This window comes from Ambystoma mexicanum, chromosome 8, assembly GCF_040938575.1.
Source record: "Ambystoma mexicanum isolate Mex_15411 chromosome 8, UKY_AmexF1_1, whole genome shotgun sequence".
Lineage (NCBI taxonomy): Eukaryota > Metazoa > Chordata > Amphibia > Caudata > Ambystomatidae > Ambystoma > Ambystoma mexicanum.
Window position 1 is genome coordinate 1,502,060,769 of NC_090929.1, and position 18,944 is coordinate 1,502,079,712.

General features: G+C 49.1%; 1 protein-coding gene across 1 annotated transcript in view; it reads left to right on the forward strand.

Moving 5' to 3' along the window:
• The window catches only part of AS3MT (arsenite methyltransferase), a 1,233,739-nt gene extending 1,215,011 nt beyond the window's left edge, over nucleotides 1-18,728 (forward strand). Inside the window, exon 11 of the mRNA XM_069611692.1 lies at nucleotides 976-18,728. Within this exon, the coding sequence (XP_069467793.1) occupies nucleotides 976-1,074 (99 nt within the window). The 3' untranslated portion in view covers nucleotides 1,075-18,728. The remainder of the gene's footprint in view (nucleotides 1-975) is intronic.
• Nucleotides 18,729-18,944: the final 216 nt, after the last annotated feature.

Sequence of the window (18,944 nt, forward strand, 5' to 3'; positions counted from 1 at the left end):
GCGAAGGAATTACAGAGATGAAGGCAGAAAGCAATCTCTTGGATAGCCATTGCATGAAGGTTCAGACAGGCCCAGTCGGCTCTAGGCAGGACCAGGCAGTCGGAAGAGACCGAAACAACAATGGGAGATTAATTTGAAATCAGATGGTTAAGGGGAGAGCAATCAGGAGGAAGCCCAGTCAGGATCAAACCCTGGGGTCCTTTCTCTAACTCTCGCTGTAGGCTACATCCACTGGGCATTCTGCTTGAAAGACTTTACTCCAAAAAAGCCTGCATCAAGATCTACACAGAAGAATGGTTTGCCCGGAAGGGGTGCCAAAACTCCTCTTAAACAATATGAACTCAGACAATTAAGCCAAAGGCTAGGAAGGCCTAAGAACCCCCAAGCTGCTAGAGAGACATTGTGCAAGAGGACAGTCTCTGAGGTGAAATGGTTTCAATCCGATCTATGAAGGAACCCTCCTGACCCTTGTTATATTGAGGAAGATCCAATTTTCATTTAAATTGGCCTTTCTTGTTTTAAGGCCTCAACTGAAGATACTGAAATACAACATATGGTCTTGTCATACTTCTAGGTTGCCGGGTGAAAGGGACCCTGTGATTGCTCTTTTTAGGTGATGGATCTAGCCAGGTTGTTGCCATAATCCAGACTGGTGGAAACTAGAGTATTGATGGTAGTGACTCTTGTCAAGAAAGAAAGAGAAGGGAAATGTGCGTCAGAGAAATGTACGTTCGGGAAAGTAGAAGCAGGAAGTTTACAAATTTCATGTAGCATATTACTATGACATTTGGGCTGCAGATGATATATGATGACAGAAGCTACACATGCGGGTTTACACCTCACCATAGTTATACCTTACCATATGGCTACTATGCCATGCATATGATGGCAAGATGTATTGTTTGATTGTTTAGGCATTTGAGATGTATGACGTCCAAAATCTATTGGATTTAACATGTTTTTCTTTCTTTGCAGGAAATAATAATTGATCCATTTGAATGGGTACAACGAAACAAGGCTGAATGTGCAACCACCAACACTTCTAATTGTTGTGGACCAAAAGGCTGCTGCTGACATCTGGACCAGAGTAAAATTGAAAATCAGAAAGGCAGCATTTATAATTTAAGCTTAGAAATATTTGGATTGTGCGCAACATGTACCATTTTTGTCAGTGGAAAGTTTTTGTGGTGCTTGCGCCACAAAATTCCCGAAACCATTGTTCAAGTAGAGAGACAGGGAATGGGGTTTCGGAACTGAGAATATCTGGTTAGAATAGCAGCCAGCAAAGCCACAACATGAAACTTCCAAATCACTTTCCAAAATCCTCCTCCGTACTAACCAATGAGAAGTTCCCTAACAATATTCACTTCAATCAGCATCTTTGTAAGAAACAAGTGGGGTGCCGGGCTTTCCTTTTCCCAGCTGTGCAGTGATTTAATTTTGGGCTATTTCGTAGGCAATTGGGCAGAGCTGTTTTTGTCTTCCTGAGGCTCCCACCCCACTCCATGTACCCCCACCCAGTCGCCCACCCTAACCCTGCTCAGCCTACTCCCACCCTCTTTACCTCGACTCACCCATCCAAACCCCCCACCCTCTCGAACCTCAGCCACCCTATCCCCACTCGCTCTACATGCACCCACACACCCTACCCCCACTGTCTCTACCCTGACCCACCCTACCACCACTATCTCTACCCCGTCCCACCCTACCCCTACTGTCTCTACCCACACACACCCTACCGCCACTATCTCTAGTCCGACCCACCCTACCCCCACTGTCTCTACCCACACACACCCTACCGCCACTCTCTATCCCCACCCACACACCCTACCCCCACTCTCTCTACCCCACCCACCCGATCCCCACTCTCCCTACTCTCACTGTCCCTACCCCACTGGCTCTACCCCCACCCACACTGCCCACACTCTCTCTACATCCACCCACCCTATCCCCACCCTCTCTATCCCCACTCACCCCACCCTCTCTACCAAACTCACGCACCACCCCGACCCCCACCCTCTCTATTCCCAACATCCCATCCTACCCCCACTCACTCTACCCCCCCACTCTCTGTATGCACACCCACCCACTCTACCCCCACTCTCTCTAGCCCTACCCACCCTTCCACCACTCTCTCTACACCGACCCTACCGCCACTCTCTCTACCCTCATGCACCCACCATACCCCCACTCTCTCTACCCCCACCCACACTAACCCCAAGATCAACACAAATCAAATCAAATAAGAGACTCAATAGTTGGGTAGAGAAAGGGCAACGCAAAAGATGTATTTAGACCATGTTTGCAAACCGAATAAACGGGCAGCACCCAATTAGCCTGCCACTCAATATAACCGAACCAGCCTCCAACTCGCCTTCCCCTTATATTCCCTCATGGTCTGGCCCCATCCATTTGACATCACATCCGTCCAACCTTTGCCACCCCTCCTGTCGTCATAATAACCCCAAATGTTCTTGTTAGCAGTCTGTCTTCAGTGTTCACCGGGATCCTCCTTCCCACATAATGGTTTCCTTCTATGTCCGTCGCTCTTGTATTGCGATATTCGGTATCCACCTCTTCAGTCAATCGGTGCAGGGCCACTGCCCCCTGATATAATTCCGGCCATGCATAGGGTCCCATTGTTCCATCCAGTCCAAACTAGCTAGATCCATCACATGAACGGACTATGTGAGATTTCTACTTGTGATTTGAATCTACCATTGGAGGAACTTTTCTAAAGAACCACCATCTTTACGTAGAACTTTTTTGTGTGTTTGCACAGGAGGTCCTCCCAATCTCCTTGATCACCAAATCAAGGCACCTGCAAATCTCGTATTATTGGCCCTGTGTGCAAGAGGGGCCACTTTTGTCAACAGGACCACATATGCCACTCTAAATTACAGATAAATAATGAACCCTGTAAACAAGGCTGGTGGCCACTTTCCCCGAGTATTACCAAAGTCAATAGTTGGGGCACAAAAGAAAATAATAAAAACTCGGGATTGTTCATATATAAATGACACATCAGTCTTATATAATTCCCAAACTCCTTCCAGTTCATAGTATCACAAATCGTCATAACAATCCTTTACCCCTCAAATCTTATCCCCTTTCCTTTCGGGGGTCCTTGGATGTTCACAGACCTCCTTTTTGTGCTAACTGGACAACTATTCTACTGCAACTATTCTCTAATCTGAACCCCTGATTCCCTGGTTCTTCTTTTGTACCAGGAATTCTATCTACTACTGATACTATGGTCCAATCCCGCTTTTCATTTGTGCGGGTAAACCATCTACTGCTATTGATATTAATTATACTAAACACACTCTTCATCATTAGTTTCCAAACATTGCCCCAGTTCTATCTGTAAAATCACAGTCTCCTGCTGCACTTCCGTTAGGGCAAAAGATGGGCTTAGGTCAGGGGACGACCTAAGAGTAGGCGAATTGCAAGGTCTGTTGTTTATGAAAATGTCTCTGGAATGGCAGCAGCATTTCACGCAGCAGCACACCACCTCTGCCAACAGAAGAGAAAATACTATGAGGCAAACTGTAGTGATAATGTATGGTTGCTCCGTTACGTCCTGATTTACTGCACATAAAACATCTCCTGCACCACATATCTGTAAGGTTCTCTCGGTTATAAACTGTTTCTAAAACCTGTAAACTTAGTCATGTTAGTAACATGTCTTACCACTTCTCCAGCATGGAGACTGGCATGGATTCACATGCTTGTGAATATTCCCCGTCGTCAGGCTGGGAATCCTCAGTAAAAAAGAAAAGTAGTTTTGCTTTAGCCTAAAAACTGCTTGTCTCTTCTGTAACCAATCACTGTCCTCTGAGTCATACTGCCCCAATCCATTGACAGTCGTCTCCCTAAACTGCACCCATGGTGGCCATCTTTAGATTTTTACTGTACATCGGATAAATTTGCTATTTCTTTCTCCGACTTTATTCCACCGTTGATCGACTACCGGCAGTGGGGACCCATTGCCGGCGAAGATCTGCTTTCATTGCTAGTTCTTCACTTCAAGGAAGGCCTAGGCTTGGGCCTACTTTGCACCTCGACGATGTTTGAGAAGATGAGTCTCTTCAAAGTTTGTGCGAAATGTGGACTGCAGAAAGTCTACGAGGATCGGCACCTCAAATATCCATATTGCCTGCATCCAGATCGCTATGAGGATGGATGTGAGATTTGCTGTGGATTTCCAACAAAGACGAAGGACTGTTATCACAGGTTGGCAGCTTGACTCAAGTTGGGGAAGGCCTCTGACTCGGCCTCTGGGCACAGGCATGCTTCGTCCAGGACGGGCCGGTCCCATGAGTGTGCTCCTTCGAAGAAGTGTTCGAGGACAGGGATATGTCGCTAGACATTCCTACTACTCTCCACACCTTGATGTCAGAGATACAGCAGAGGTACCCGGAAGCCCCGGTGCAGGGGCCAGTTCTCAGCCAGCCTACGACTCTGGCTGGACGTCCTCCCAGGCCTAGCCCACTAAGGCCGAAGCAACAGCCTAGCCATTCAAGGCCGAGATGACAAACAGCACATCCGCACCCAGCAGCGTTAATGAGGCCTTTGAGCCTGATGGTGGAGGAGACACCAAACACCGGCACAGGTACTGATACGGACGCTACAGCGACACATACATATAAATATGATCATTATGCCCCAGCGGACAGGGAACCACTGGATGCCGATGAGCCAGCCAGAGTATCGCCACCGGACGAGGTTGGCTCCTTCCATGCCATGATCTGAAGTGCATCCACTCTTCAATTTGGTGCTGGAGGAGAAGAAGGAAGGTTTTCTTTTCCAACGCAGGGAGTCCTCACGGACGACTGTCATGTCAGTCCCTTTGCTGAACGACATCTGGGAGGAGGGCTCGGCCCTGATGAAGACGCCAAGTACTGTTCTGTCCAAAACAGACAGACTGGAGAAAAACTACAGGATCCCGGACTCGGCTCTCAGGTGCTTTAGATCGCAGCCTTCTCCAAACTCTGTGGTGTTTGCCACCACCAGGAAGCACTCGTCGAACCTATTGTCCTTGTCCAAGGTGCCCCCGGACAAGGAGGGAAGAAGTTTGATGTAGTGGGGAAGCGCATCATTTATTTCGTGGCCTCTACCTTCAAGGCTGCCATCCTGTCCCGGTACGACCGTGATCTCTGGTATAAGCTCAGGCCAATCTTGGACTTTCTGCCGGATGACAAGAAAGCTGATGCACTGACCCTGTTCCAGGAGGGTGAGATGGCAGCGTTGGATATTGGAGACTCAGGCTACTGCCAGATGGGCAATGGGGTGGCCCTCGGACGCCAAGGTTGGCTGAATGCCACGAACTTCAGAGCGGATGTACAGTCCAATGTGGTGGACAGGCCTTTTGTTGGGGACAATTTGGATAGGCTGTGGACGAGATACTCCAATCGTTTAAGACCGACATAGAGACGGAATGTTCTCTTGGGAAACCAAGACAGAGGAGATCATCGTCCTTTCGTTCCTCAAAAGGGAAATCAGGCAGGTCCTCCAAGGGGTACTCTGCACCTTATCACCAACCCTCCTGCTCTACCACTGTCATGGGTACTGGGCCACCAGTTAGGCACTCTTTCTCGCTAGCCCTTAGAAGGGTAGGCAACCGGCAAATAGGGCTATGTGGGTCAGGGCCTGACATGTAAGACTTTCCCAGTAACTTCGCACATCCCCTTTAGGGTAAAACCCTGTAGCAATGATAACTATAACTTGTTTTGAGGCACACTTCCAGTAAGGGTTCAATTTCCTGTTCACCCAACATGGAGGGTTAGCCTTGGACTGCAGCGGTCTAGTCTCTGGGCGTGGCTGCCTATATAAGCCACGCCCAACCTTCAACTCATGCCTCGTGGGATTTCTGTACCCACACGCTCACTGCAGCTCCGGATCTAGTCTTCAGCGGCGTATCATTCACCGTCACCAGCACTTACCTGATCCGTCCTCAGCACGGCCCCGCTCACAAACATCTGAATCAGACGGTGCTCCTGGTTGCAGCTCACGCAGCTCGCGGGACATCAGCAGCAGGAGTTTTCGTTCAGTGCTACTGCTCCGGCCCCTGCAAAAAGAAAAGGCGAATAAAATTAAGTAAGGCAGAAGCTGCGCTACATGTTTTAGTTGCGCAAAGCTCACAGACAAGGAAGCTCCGCCTAATACTTACGCGACCCAAGTCACCTGGCCCTGCAAACTCAGCCAAAGCACTGCAAGCCTTTCCAGCGTCCCGGTATCTCCGTATCTCACGGTTTCTTTCTGCACTCAACAAACCCGACACCGAACCAAAAGACACGTGGGCAGAACTCATTTATCAGCACGCACATTAGTTAGCAGCCTACAGCAAATCCGAATGGACTGCTAGAGACTCTAGTAAATGAACTTACCTGGCAATCCAGAACCAAAGGATCAAAGGACCTAGTGAAGTAACTGGTCTCCAATCAACCCAATACTCAGTGCCCCTGCACCTTGGCAGGATGGAGAGCCCACTAAACTAGTCTTAAGGTGAGCCTAGCACAGACACCCGGAGAGCACACCCAGGGAACCTGGGAGGGGGATGTTTGGGATACCCAAAGGACCATTATATTGATACCTTCTTTTGTACCAGCAGGTTAGCCCTTTACCAGGCTGGGACCCTATCCAGAACAGGGAGGAAACTACCTGGGGCAGGAAGAGGGCACCCGAGAGATCCATCGGTCCTGCAGAGTCCAGGTGAGTGTGACAACCACCCAGGAAGACTACAGGGGCCACTCGCAAGTCTTTGGCAGCAGAGGTCAGTGTGGTTGTCACCTGCAGGCCAGGACGCAGACCCCCAAGCAGGCCTGAACCGGCCGTGGACCCAGGCACCCACTTTCGCACCCCAGTGGACGGCCGGCTAGCGAACTTTGTCAACCAGTGGAAGTAGATCACCACGGATAAATGGTGCTGGACGCTCTTCATCAAAGGCACACCTTGGAGTTCAAACACAGGTGCCCTCGCATTCCTCCAGTGACTTGTCAAGAACTGAAAATGGCTCAGCTACTACAGGAGGTTCAGTCCTTGTTACGGAAAGGGGCAATATAGAGACGGCCTCTCAGAACCTCTGGAGCTCCAAAGTGTACTTCAGACACTTTCTGGTACGGGAGAAGTCAGGAGGATGGCGGACGATCTTAGACCTATGGCGTGTCAACAAATACTTGAAGTTCAAGAGGGTCACATTGAAGCATGTACTCGACCAGCTGGAAGAAGGGGATTTCCTGGTGACTTTAGACATGGAGGACGCTCACTTTCACGTCCCCATTCACTCAAAACAGCAGCTATTGCTGAGGTTTGTGGTCCAGGGACGGCACTATCAGTTCAAGGCCCTGCCGTTCGGCCTAAAATCGGCACCAAGGGTTTTCACAAAGTGCTTAGTCCCAGTGGAGGCGCATCTATGTCTCAAGGGCATCCACTTCTACCCTTATCTGGACGACTGGCTTATTGGCTCTGGCTCTCATGCACTGCAAACTAGCACACAGTGGAGACCATTTGTCTGCTGACGGAGCTCGGATTTCCCGTCAATTATCTAAAGTCCTGCGTGGAACCATCGCAGAATGCTCTATTCCTGGGCGCCCATCTCAACACAGTCGCATACCTGGTTACCCCCTCGGAGGAGAGGGTGACAGCCATCCTGGGGAAGGTGCAGCACTTCTCAGTGCAATCCGCAGCAGTACAGGCCATGAAGTCACTGTTGTGCAAGATGTCCTGCTGTCCCCCCAGGCTGCAGATGAGGCCTATTCAGGAATTTCTTGACTGACTTTGGCTGCAGGTCACGGGTGCTTGGACAAACAATATCACCTTCACCCAGAAGTTCTGTTGAGCTCTATGATGATGAGAAGTGCACCTGCATCTCACACAAGGTTCCCCCTTTCAGATCCCACCATACCAGGCAACAGTCACCACGAATGCCTCCCTGGAGGGGTGGGGGCCCCACATCGGACAGTCGCATGCCAGAGGCTCCCAGAGGAAAAAGACTTTCACATCAATGTCCTCGAACTCCGGGCAGTCTTCTGGGCCCTCAAATCATTCCAGCCTCAACTGCAGTGGAAGGTGGTGAGAATCTTCATGGACAACACCACCACCATGCTCTACATCTGGAAACTGGGCGGGATGCACTCCCCGGCACTCTCCAGGGAAGCACAGTCCCTGTGGCACTGGGTCATTCTTCAGGGCATGTTCCTCATCCCATTTCACCTGGCAGGCACCAAGAGCACCATCACAGACTCACTCAGCAGGGAGCTGCAGTCCTTCCACGAGCGGGAGCTTTGTCAGGATCAAGTATTCCTTCTGTTCCGCAAGTGGGGTCAGCCCCAGATCCACCACTTCACAACGGTGGCCAGCTCCAAGTGCAAGACGTTTGCCGCCAGCAGGTTTCCTCAGCCGAGGAGCCTGGGGGATGCCTTGTTGTTCCTGTGGGAGGGGCTTTTCATATATGCCTTCCTGCCTATTCTGTTCCTGCTACGTGTGATCAACACACTCGGACTATGTCAGTGCCCGATGATATTCACCGCTCCGGCGTGGCCTCGCAGATCTGGTACTCGGACCCGCTCTGTCTGTCGGTGGCCCCGTCCATCCGGCTGCCTCCACTTCCAAATGTTCTCTCCAGAGAAGACAATCAATACTGCACCATGACCCGTCATCGCTGAGCCTCACGTCCTGGCTCCTGCAGCCCTAGAGTTTGGGTAATATTTCCTGCCGCTGGAGTGCAAGAAGATCCTGGCAAAGGCCAGAGCTTCCGCTTTGTTGGTGTGCTACGGCCACAAATGGAAACACTTTACAGTGTGGTTCAGGACTTAGAAGATCATGCTGCTGCGAATCATGGCTATGTAGCTCCTTCGGTATCTGCTTTCCCTGGCAAAGGCTGGCCTGGCTCACGCTTCCATCAAGGTGCATCTGGCTGCCATATCCGTTACACCAGAGCACCTGGCAAACCATTGCTGTGGTCGCAGAGGCTCATCAAGGAGTTCCTTAAAGACCTCTTCATGACTTTTCCACCAGTGAAGGCTCTTGCTCCAGCTTGGGAGCTTAACATGAATTTGACTAAGATCATGGGGGTCCCTTTTGAATCGATGCATCAAGCACCTTTGAAGTTTCTCTCGTGGAAGACAGCTTTCCTAATGGCCAACATCTCATCCAGGCTGGTCGGGGAGATTAAGGTCCTCTTCTGCAAGCAGCCATACTTGTTCTTACAAGCTAAGAGGGTGGTGTTGTAGACTCACCCCACCTTTATGCCAAAGGTCCCTTCAGAATTCCACCTCAACAACCCTTTGCTTCTACCAGTCTTCCTCCCGAATCCTTCTATACCCTGGCGGAAGGGACGTTGCATTCGATTGGACGTTGCTCATGCCTTGAAGTTTTATGTGGCACGCACAACAGACTTTCGGAAGACATCTCAACTTTGTGCATTTTTGGCCTGTGAATCATGGGAAGGCCCTATTTAGGGCTTCCATAGGGCTTCCATATCCAGGTGGCTCTCCGGCTACATCATGCACTGTCATTGTCTGGCCAACAGACCTCTTCCATGCCGGCCGAGAACCCATTTCACCAAAGCCATTGCAGCAACCACAACGTTTGTCTCTGGTGTTCCCCTCCTCGACATCTGCAGGGATCTACGTGGATGTCCACTCACACCTTCACGAGATTCTACTGCATGGACAGGGATTCCAAGGAGGAGTCCTGAGTCGGCCAACCTGTGTGTTTGAGGTTAGTCTGCTCCAGGGGTAAGTATATTGCTTCTGTCGAGCCTTGCTGCCTACCGTGTATATATGTACTGCTGTGTAATCATATTAATCATATTACACAGCTGCAGCCACATCGGGAGAGGAAGGCAGGAGCCTCCTCTCCAGCGCCACAAGACCAGCCCAGCATATGGGGATCTGCAGGTATCGATCGGAACTGCAATATTGAGTCTCGCCGTCAACATCCACCTTGTTGGTCACCTTGCTCTAATTTCACCACTTGCACCCTGCAATGTTGCTGTGCAATATCAAGGTATCTGAATACCTCTATCCCTTTGCCCCGTGTGAATCTGCCCATCGCCTCCATTGCCATCAATGCGGTCAATGGCCGCCACGTCCTTTGCATCATCTTCGGGTGCATTTGCCTGACCAGCCTCTCCTAGAATCGGATTGGCTGCGGCGCACCATTTCCGCCCAACACCGCCACCGATAGGCGGAAGCCGGAGCACGGAAGCTCCTCGCCGAAGGGCCGAGCAAAAGGGCCTGTCCTATGCCTGCTACAGCTACAGCTGCAGCCACATCGGGAGAGGAAGGCAGGAGCCTCCTCTCCAGCGCCACGAGACCAGCCCAGCATATGGGGATCTGCAGGTATCGATCGGAACTGCAATATTGAGTCTCGCCGTCAACATCCACCTTGTTGGTCACCTTGCTCTAATTTCACCACTTGCACCCTGCAAAGTTGCTGTGCAATATCAAGGTATCTGAATACCTCTATCCCTTTGCCCCGTGTGAATCTGCCCATCGCCTCCATTGCCATCAATGCGGTCAATGGCCGCCACGTCCTTTGCATCATCTTCGGGTGCATTTGCCTGACCAGCCTCTCCTAGAATCGGATTGGCTGCGGCGCACCGTTTCCGCCCAACACCGCCACCGATAGGCGGAAGCCGGAGCACGGAAGCTCCTCGCCGAAGGGCCGAGCAAAAGGGCCTGTCCTATGCCTGTCACATGCCGTACTAGCCGCCTCCGAAAAACCCCACTCGCCTTATTCAGTGGACCAAGTCGTGAGTAGGCTAACTTTCTAGATCTATAATCACATAACGGACCGAGTCTCTCATACTCAACCAAACTCCTTTACCTTATGTGTGCAACAGTGCACTCCCTGCCATAGCGCCCCTGATTGTACTCGAACTGCCTAATGTTTTTGTATTAACTACCTCTGCTGCACATTGTTCATATTCTGCATTGCCAACCTCTGCGCACCCGTAACCGTGCCAGCACTGCCTGCCATAGCGCCCCTGATTGTACTCGTGATTGTGCGAGCACTACCTGCCACAGATAATGCTCCCCTGACTGTGCCCTGACTGTGTTTGCACTGCCTGCGGACCCGCTTCACCTACCCCACAAGTAACTAAAACACGCACCTCTAATGCATACTCCCCCAGCCACCCACACTTCCGCACATCCGCCCCTCCTCCGATGCTCCTACCCAGCCCTCTGCGCTCTCATTCTCTGCTCCATCTTTAGCCCGCCACTCATCCTTCCAGAGCCTAGACCATCAGCTCTCATCATGTACTCCACCTCCACCACTATACACCATATCACACCTCCTCACAGTGACTCCAACCCACCCGGTCTCCCCCTTAGGAGACACAGACTAAGAACCCGCACCGAGTCATCTCTCACCTTTCGCAACTCTCCACCATCCACCTTCAACAGGAACTCGAAGCTTAGCCTCCGCACCCACATCACTCTCCCACACTCACACCAACCTGTCCACGCTCATATCCCACATCTCCCCTCCCCCAAACTCATACCTCATCCCTTCTCTCTCACTCAGGCCACCATCACATCACCTACCCTGAAAACCAACGCTCTGCCTCCACCACCAGGCAAACCCACCTTAAAATGTGCACTCATCAATGCACGCTCTATTCACGCCCATGCTATTGAGATCAATGACCTCATTACTAGCCACAAACTAGACATACTTGCCATATCTGAAACATGGCTCCATGAGGCCTCCAACCCATCCATACATCTCGCCCTCCCCCAGGACTACTCCATCCTTAGACAGGACCGTAAATCCTCCAAAGGCGGGGGCGTAGCCCTCATCTTTAAAAACTGCCTCTCCATTAGGTTGTGTGACCAACAATGGGACAACAACGCCGACCTTCTCTACGCCAAATTATCTCTCTCCCCTAACTGTACCATCAACCTTCTAGTCACATATAGACCACCAGGCTCTCCCCCAGAATACCAAAAGCAAATTCTTCAAATCATAGGTAGTAACTTGAAACACTCCACCAAAACCATCCTACTTGGTGACCTTAACCTTGGCTTAAACGATCCCAGGGATAAAACTGCCGCACTCTTGGCAAAGGATCTTTCCCACATGGGATTCGATCACAAAATCACCAGCCCGACTCATTGCAAAGGACGGTCCATTGATTGGATAGCAGATCACAACTGCTTATCATCCATCACTTCCATTGCACCCCTTCCTTGGACAGATCACTATCTCATCCAGTTCTCCATCCCTACGACACCCACTCGCAAAACCACCACTCACGCCCCCCCCGCCAAAGTCAGAAGTTCAAAAAAACTCACCGCCACTAACCTGGCCCCGTTCCTTGATATCCCTGAACTTAAACATCCGTTCAATCAAGATCCCACCTCGCTAGCCAACACCTACAATAATGCCCTCGCCCAAGCCATTAATTCAATTGCCCCACTGGAAGCAAAAAAAGCCAAAAAATCTATGCACTCCAACTCCTGATTCACAGAAGAACTAGCCGTCATATGACTCAAAAAACGGAAAGCCCTAACCAACTGGCAATCCAATCCCAACCAAGCCTCCCTCGACGAGTTCAAAGAAATTGCACGGTCCTATAAAAGCGCCATTTTCAAAGCCAAATTCGAATCTTTCAATCAAAGAATATCCAAAGCTAGCTCCAAATCTAGAGAAATATTCTCTATCTTCAAAGAACTCACCTCCCCGCAATCCAGCCCCGACGAAATCACCAAGGACGAAGCCTGGTGCTCAAGCATCCAGACAGCACTCCTTAGTAAAGTCAAAATGCTCCAAGACAAAATTGCAGCCCAATGAAAAGCACTCAACGCTTGCCCCGCACCCCCCTCGCACCCCCCCTCAACACATGCCCGGAAATACCCCTCTTTGCCTTCAGAGAAGTCACAGAGCCAGAAGTCTCTACCCTACTCAATAACATCAAACCTTCAACGTGCAAAGGTGACATCTGCCCGCCCTCCATCATCAAAGAGTGCTCGACAGCCCTCACACCTATCATCACAGCATTCATCAACGCCTCCTTCTCCTCAGGCTCGGTACCCCATTGCCTAAAAGAGGCCTGGGTCCGCCCCCTCTTAAAAAAACCATCCCTAGACCCAACCTCCCCCAACAACTATCGCCCCATCACCACCGTCCCCTTCCTCCTCAAAATCCTTGATAAAGCCGCCCACAGCCAAATACAGCAGTACCTGGAAACCTACGCCATCCTTGGCAGAAGGCAATCCGGATTCCGCAAAGGACATGGAACTGAAACTGCCCTTCTAGACCTGAAAAATCAAGTCACCAAAATAATGGACACAGGCAAACCTGCTCTCCTCCTTCTACTCGATCTGTCCGCAGCATTCGACCTAGTCGACCATAACATCCTCACATCTCACCTCTCCAATGCAGCCCACTTCTCCCACAAAGCAACCCTCTGGATCACCTCATTTCTTGAAGGCAGGGCCATGAAAGTCTATTCTGACCAGGCCAACGCTCCCCCCACCACCATAAGCTGTGGAGTCCCACAAGGCTCCTGCACCGCACCAACCCTCTACAACCTCTTCACTAAACCCCTCTTTGACTTACTGGACGCTCTCGGCATAGCCTACACCAACTACGCCGATGACACTCAAGTCCTACTCCCACTCTCTGGAGACTACGTCAAAGACACAGAAGCTCTCATCAACATCTACTCCACAATTCAGACTTGGATGGCAATCAATGGTCTTTGCCTTAACGCAGACAAAACTGAGATCATCATCCTAGCACCCAGCGAAACTCTCTCCAGACTCAGAAAAGAATACTCTCACATGACCGTTGATAACATCATCATACCGGTCTCCACTGCTGTCAAAACACTAGGAGTCTACCTGGACACCACACTCTCTATGACAAGACAAGTCAATGCCATCTCCTCTTCATCCGCAATGACCACCAAACTCATCCTTGCCATAAAGCCCTACCTCACCACGCCTAACTGCCTCTCCATCGCCAGAGCTACCATAGGAGCCAAACTAGACTACTGTAACGCCCTCCTAGCCGGCACATCGGCAAAAAATCTAAAAAAGCTCCAAATAGTGCAAAACAATGCGCTCCGCGCTGCCCTGCACATCCCCAAATCCGACCATGTATCTCAGGCCCGGAGAGACGCGCACTGGCTTCCAGTCAAGGAAAGGATCAATTTCAAAATACTCACCCTCACTCACAAATGTATCAATCATACTGCACCATCATACTTATCAGAAACCATAAACAGGAAATCCACGCTCCGCCCAACAAGAAGCCAATATGACAACCAACTCCAAGTTCCCTCTATAAGAAGAGCTAAAGCTGGAGGCATTGGCTTCCCACACATAGCTCCCAAGCTCTGGAATGACCTTCCCATCTCCCTCAGAGCCGAGCCATCCCTACTATCCTTTCGAAAGGCCCTCAAAACCAAACTCTTTACATAACCAGCGCGCTCCACCCCCACCCAAGCTGTACCGCAAACACTTTTGCTGACGAAAATGTAACAAACACAATGTAACAAAATAACGCTACTGTAAACGTAATGCCTTGTAAATATCACCTTGCATGCACAGACTGTAACCCAAAACGCATGCATAGTCTGTAATTCATAATGCCTGTACCCTAATCTACCTTTACTCTGTTCAACCAGACAAGTGTCTTCTGGAATGTAACAGCGCCACGATGCTCTCGGGCTGATCGCGCGCTTTAAAAAATCCGAATAAATAAATAAATAAATAATTATTCATGAGGATCTGAATCCATGCCAGATCCCATGCTGGAGAAGGAACAAGTTACTTACCTGTGACTCCTGTTCACCATTCATATACAAACCCTCCCTCCTTCCCCTCTCTGGCTCTTCTTGGTTCATACTGCCAGTTTACATTTTCTACCAAATCTGAAGATGGCCACCAGGGGTGGAGCTTAGGGAGACGACTGTCATTGCATGGTGGCATTATGACCCAGAGGACAGTGATTGGTTATAGAGGAGACAAGCAGTTTTCAAGTTAAAACAAAACAGCTTTTCTTTTTTACTGAGGATTCCCAGCCTGACGATGGAGAATATTCATGAGCATGTGAATCCATGCAAGACCCAGAACAGGAGTTACAGGTAAGTAACTTGTTCCATGCTCCACAAATCTATGACGTATCAATTTCAGCCATCCTTTAAAAAACTCAACATATACTTTTACTACTCTCTTTTCTGTCACTGGCCAGAAAACCGCAAGCTTAGTGCTTGTTTGGATTTTAAAATGCACATCTGACTCTGGTGATGCCATCAATTCTACACAACGATCCTAATCTCAGAATAACCTCCTTTGTGACAGACTATATCCGACCCCTTCACCTTCTCAACACACTTGGTTCCCCACTCAAATTATATGTCCATTCCCTGACTTACTCAGACAATGCAAGGGGGCTGGAAAGGCCATAATCCCCAATTCAATCCTAGACTGAACCATAGATTAAGGGTCATTCCCGGGGCATCGATTAGGTACCTCGAGGCACCATTGGGCAGCTTGACTTCCCATACTACATGGTGAGTTACTAATTCGCACACGGTTCAGGAAGTAATCGTCTGGCCAGGGCTCACTGTCCTCTGTTTGGCCCATGTGCACTGAATACACATTCTTTTTCTTCACAGCGCCAACTGCTGTACTTAAGAAATGTCTCCATTGCCAAAGTCGGGCTGATATTCCAGAATCATTTTTCAACAGTCTAGTCCAACTATTATGTCGTACATCATCTTCAATCGACATTAGCTGGGTGTTCAGGTAGTCCTGTACTTCATTGCAAGCCATATCCCATTCCAAGTTAATTCCAGCTTCAATCACACCTTCCATCAGCTTCTGACCTCAATGTTTTTCCAAATTAATCTCTTGATAGAAAAAAGAGAAAATCACCAGAATCTCAATAGTGACAAAACCAAAGGCTACCAACAATACAATATGTCCTGCCCAGAATGTCCATCCCATTTCTACATACCCTTTAAAAAGTCCCTTCCCGCGTTGTCCATTTCCCAGTCCCAATCGGGACTCTTGGTCCCCCGTGCGACCCTGCATGCACTTTCACCAGCCCCAATATTCTTCTCTGGAAACCCCCTTGAAGATTTGAAAGTAAGTGTCCTACCTTATCATGTTGAGCGCTAATGGGGGTGTCTAGACGGAGGTCCTCCAGAGCCAGAGGTCTGCAATGTAGCACAATAGGATCTGTGTTGCGGTCACCCTCAATCAACGTGAATCAAATAGGATACTCAATAGTCGGGTAGAGAATTACAACACAAGAAGATTTATGCAAACCAAGTATGCAAACCGAATAAACAGACAGCACCCAATTAGCCCACCACCTAATCTAACCTAACCAGCATCCAACTTGCCTTCCGCTTATATACCCTGATGGTCTGGCCCCATCCATTTGACATCACATCCATCTGATCTTTCCCACCCCTCCTGTCTTAATAGTAACCCCAATTGTTCTTGTTAGCAGTCCATCTTCAGTGTTCACCGGGATCCTCCTTCCCATGTGATTGTTTCCTTCCTGGACTGTCACTCTTGTCTGACAATATCCAGTATCCACCTCTTGAGACAATGAGTGTAGGGCTACCGCCCCCCTGAAATAATTATGTCGATGCATAAGAACCCATTGTTCTGTCCAGCACAAACTATCTAGATCCAAGATGCAGGCCCAATTGGCCTTCACCCAGTAACCCATAGAGCTCCCAAACCGCTGTCACAGCAGTCCTGCATGCTTGAGCTCTGGAGTATTACCAAAGCCAATAGGTGGGGTATCCCCTAACCAATGTCTGCTGAAACCAAAATAAAATAATAAGCACTCAGGCTTGTTCATACACAAATGACACACCAGGAGTCTGACAGACCCCCGCTCCAGGGGTCCTTGGTCATTCACACCACTCTCTCTACCCCCACTGACCCCAACCCCACTCTCTCTACACCACCAACCCCACCCCAACTCTCTCTAGAACCACCCATCCTACGCCCACCCACCCTACCCCCACTCTACACCTACCCACCCTACTGCCACTGTCTCTACCCCGCCATCCACCCTACCGACTTCATCACTCACCCTACCCTTACTCATGCTCTACCCAAACCACCCCTACCCCACCTCTCTACACCCAGCCCATGCCCACGCTACACCCAATCTCTCTACCCCACCCACCCACTTTGCCCATACTCTTTACCCCATTCCCCCACCCTGACCGCACTCTCTCTACCCCACCCACCGAACACTCTCTACAAACCACCCACCCCACCCCAACCCTCTACCCCCTCTCATCCTTCCTCTCACAATCTGGATTTATTTCTTACCCTCTTACTCTCAACCTTTCTCGCTTATATTTTCTCTTGCTCATCATCGATGGCACCTTCTCCAATCGCTTCCTCCCTTGCCCCATTCTCCTTTTCATTGACTTGCTCACCCGCACCCTTATCACATCCTCCTTTGTAACTTTGCCGTCTCCTCCTTGCACCTTGTTGCCTATAAATGCAAAATGCAAAGTACAATAGTAAACGCCAAAACAATTGGCTTTGCCAATGCTTGTTTATTATGTCATTGTGGCCTTGAGAAATCTAAAAACTGCATTTGTGTGCCATACATGAACGCATAATTATTTCTGGCTAAAATTCCAGCAGTCCTCAACGATGGAGAATAACATTGAGGGAGTCAGATTGTTTGCTACAGAATGTCTGGTGACCACAGCGATCCCTGACAAAGACCTTCAAACACTAGTTGTTCAACTGAGAAGGAGTGTTTCACCCAGCCTGTGAAAGCGAAAGAAGACTATTAAAGGAGCAGTTATAACATGTCAGCTGTGCTCTTTGCATGCTGTTTTGTGCTCATGCTACCTCAATGTTACATGCATAGTTTGGTATGTCGCTAATCCAAGCTGAGCAACAGCAAGTTATGATATGTATTGTAAGAACCAAAAGACCGGCATTAGTAGGCTGCTGCCTAGGATCACATTACTATGGCGATCCAAAGGATGACATTGTTTGCACACACAGCTGACTTCACCGCCATTGACGGAAAAGCTGCACTGCACTAGAGGTGATATATTAATTGCACAACACTGAATAATGGATGTGAGGAAAGCTAAACCACAGAAAAGTCGGGTGCAACCCAAGATTTGCAAAATTGGGGTTTTGGCATTATGCCTATATTTGATTCCTGCACATGACAACCGTTCACTATAGCGGCATGCTCTAAATAATGGGTTACTTGTATGCATGCTCCCTAACCCCCTTTATCCTAAATCTTTTCAATAACAACCTTCAAATGAGTTCTTGGACGCATCTCTATTCCATGAACACACAAACCTCCATTGTAGTGATTTTTCCATGTGAAATTGTACTTCGTAATTTAACTAACTAATCTTTTTTTTATATAAACTGGCACTGCAGCTTTTTCAGTTTCCCACACCTCTAAATTACAGGTGTTACTGTTACTCGATGTAATTGCAGATATTGTCAAAAACATTTCATTAGCAGCGGAAAATATGATGCAGAGAGATTGTCTGCTAATATTGGCACACCCTGCACCACCTCTTCAAACAGATGTTTTCTTACTGGCTGAATAAGGAAGTATCCAGATCATGTAGTACATTAGCTTCCAGCACTACCCAAGTTTCTTCTAACAGCATAATTAAAGAACCATCAGGAACTGTGTTGTAACTTTGAGTCATTAATGTGCTGTAATAAATTGAAATCCTCAACTAATGGTGTTGTAGAAGACTATTTGTGTTTGTGATTTACATTTGTTAGAAACAGATATATTAAGTGTCATTTGCTGTGCAGGGTGTTGCTAGGAGCTGGGGTGCTTTAAGGGCTATTATTGGTGCTTGAGCCTTACTGTTTTGGGGCTTCTGTTAAATGAAAATAAATGTGGTTCCAGAGCCTTGCCAATGTATCTTGCAGGGGTGGCACTGCTCCAAA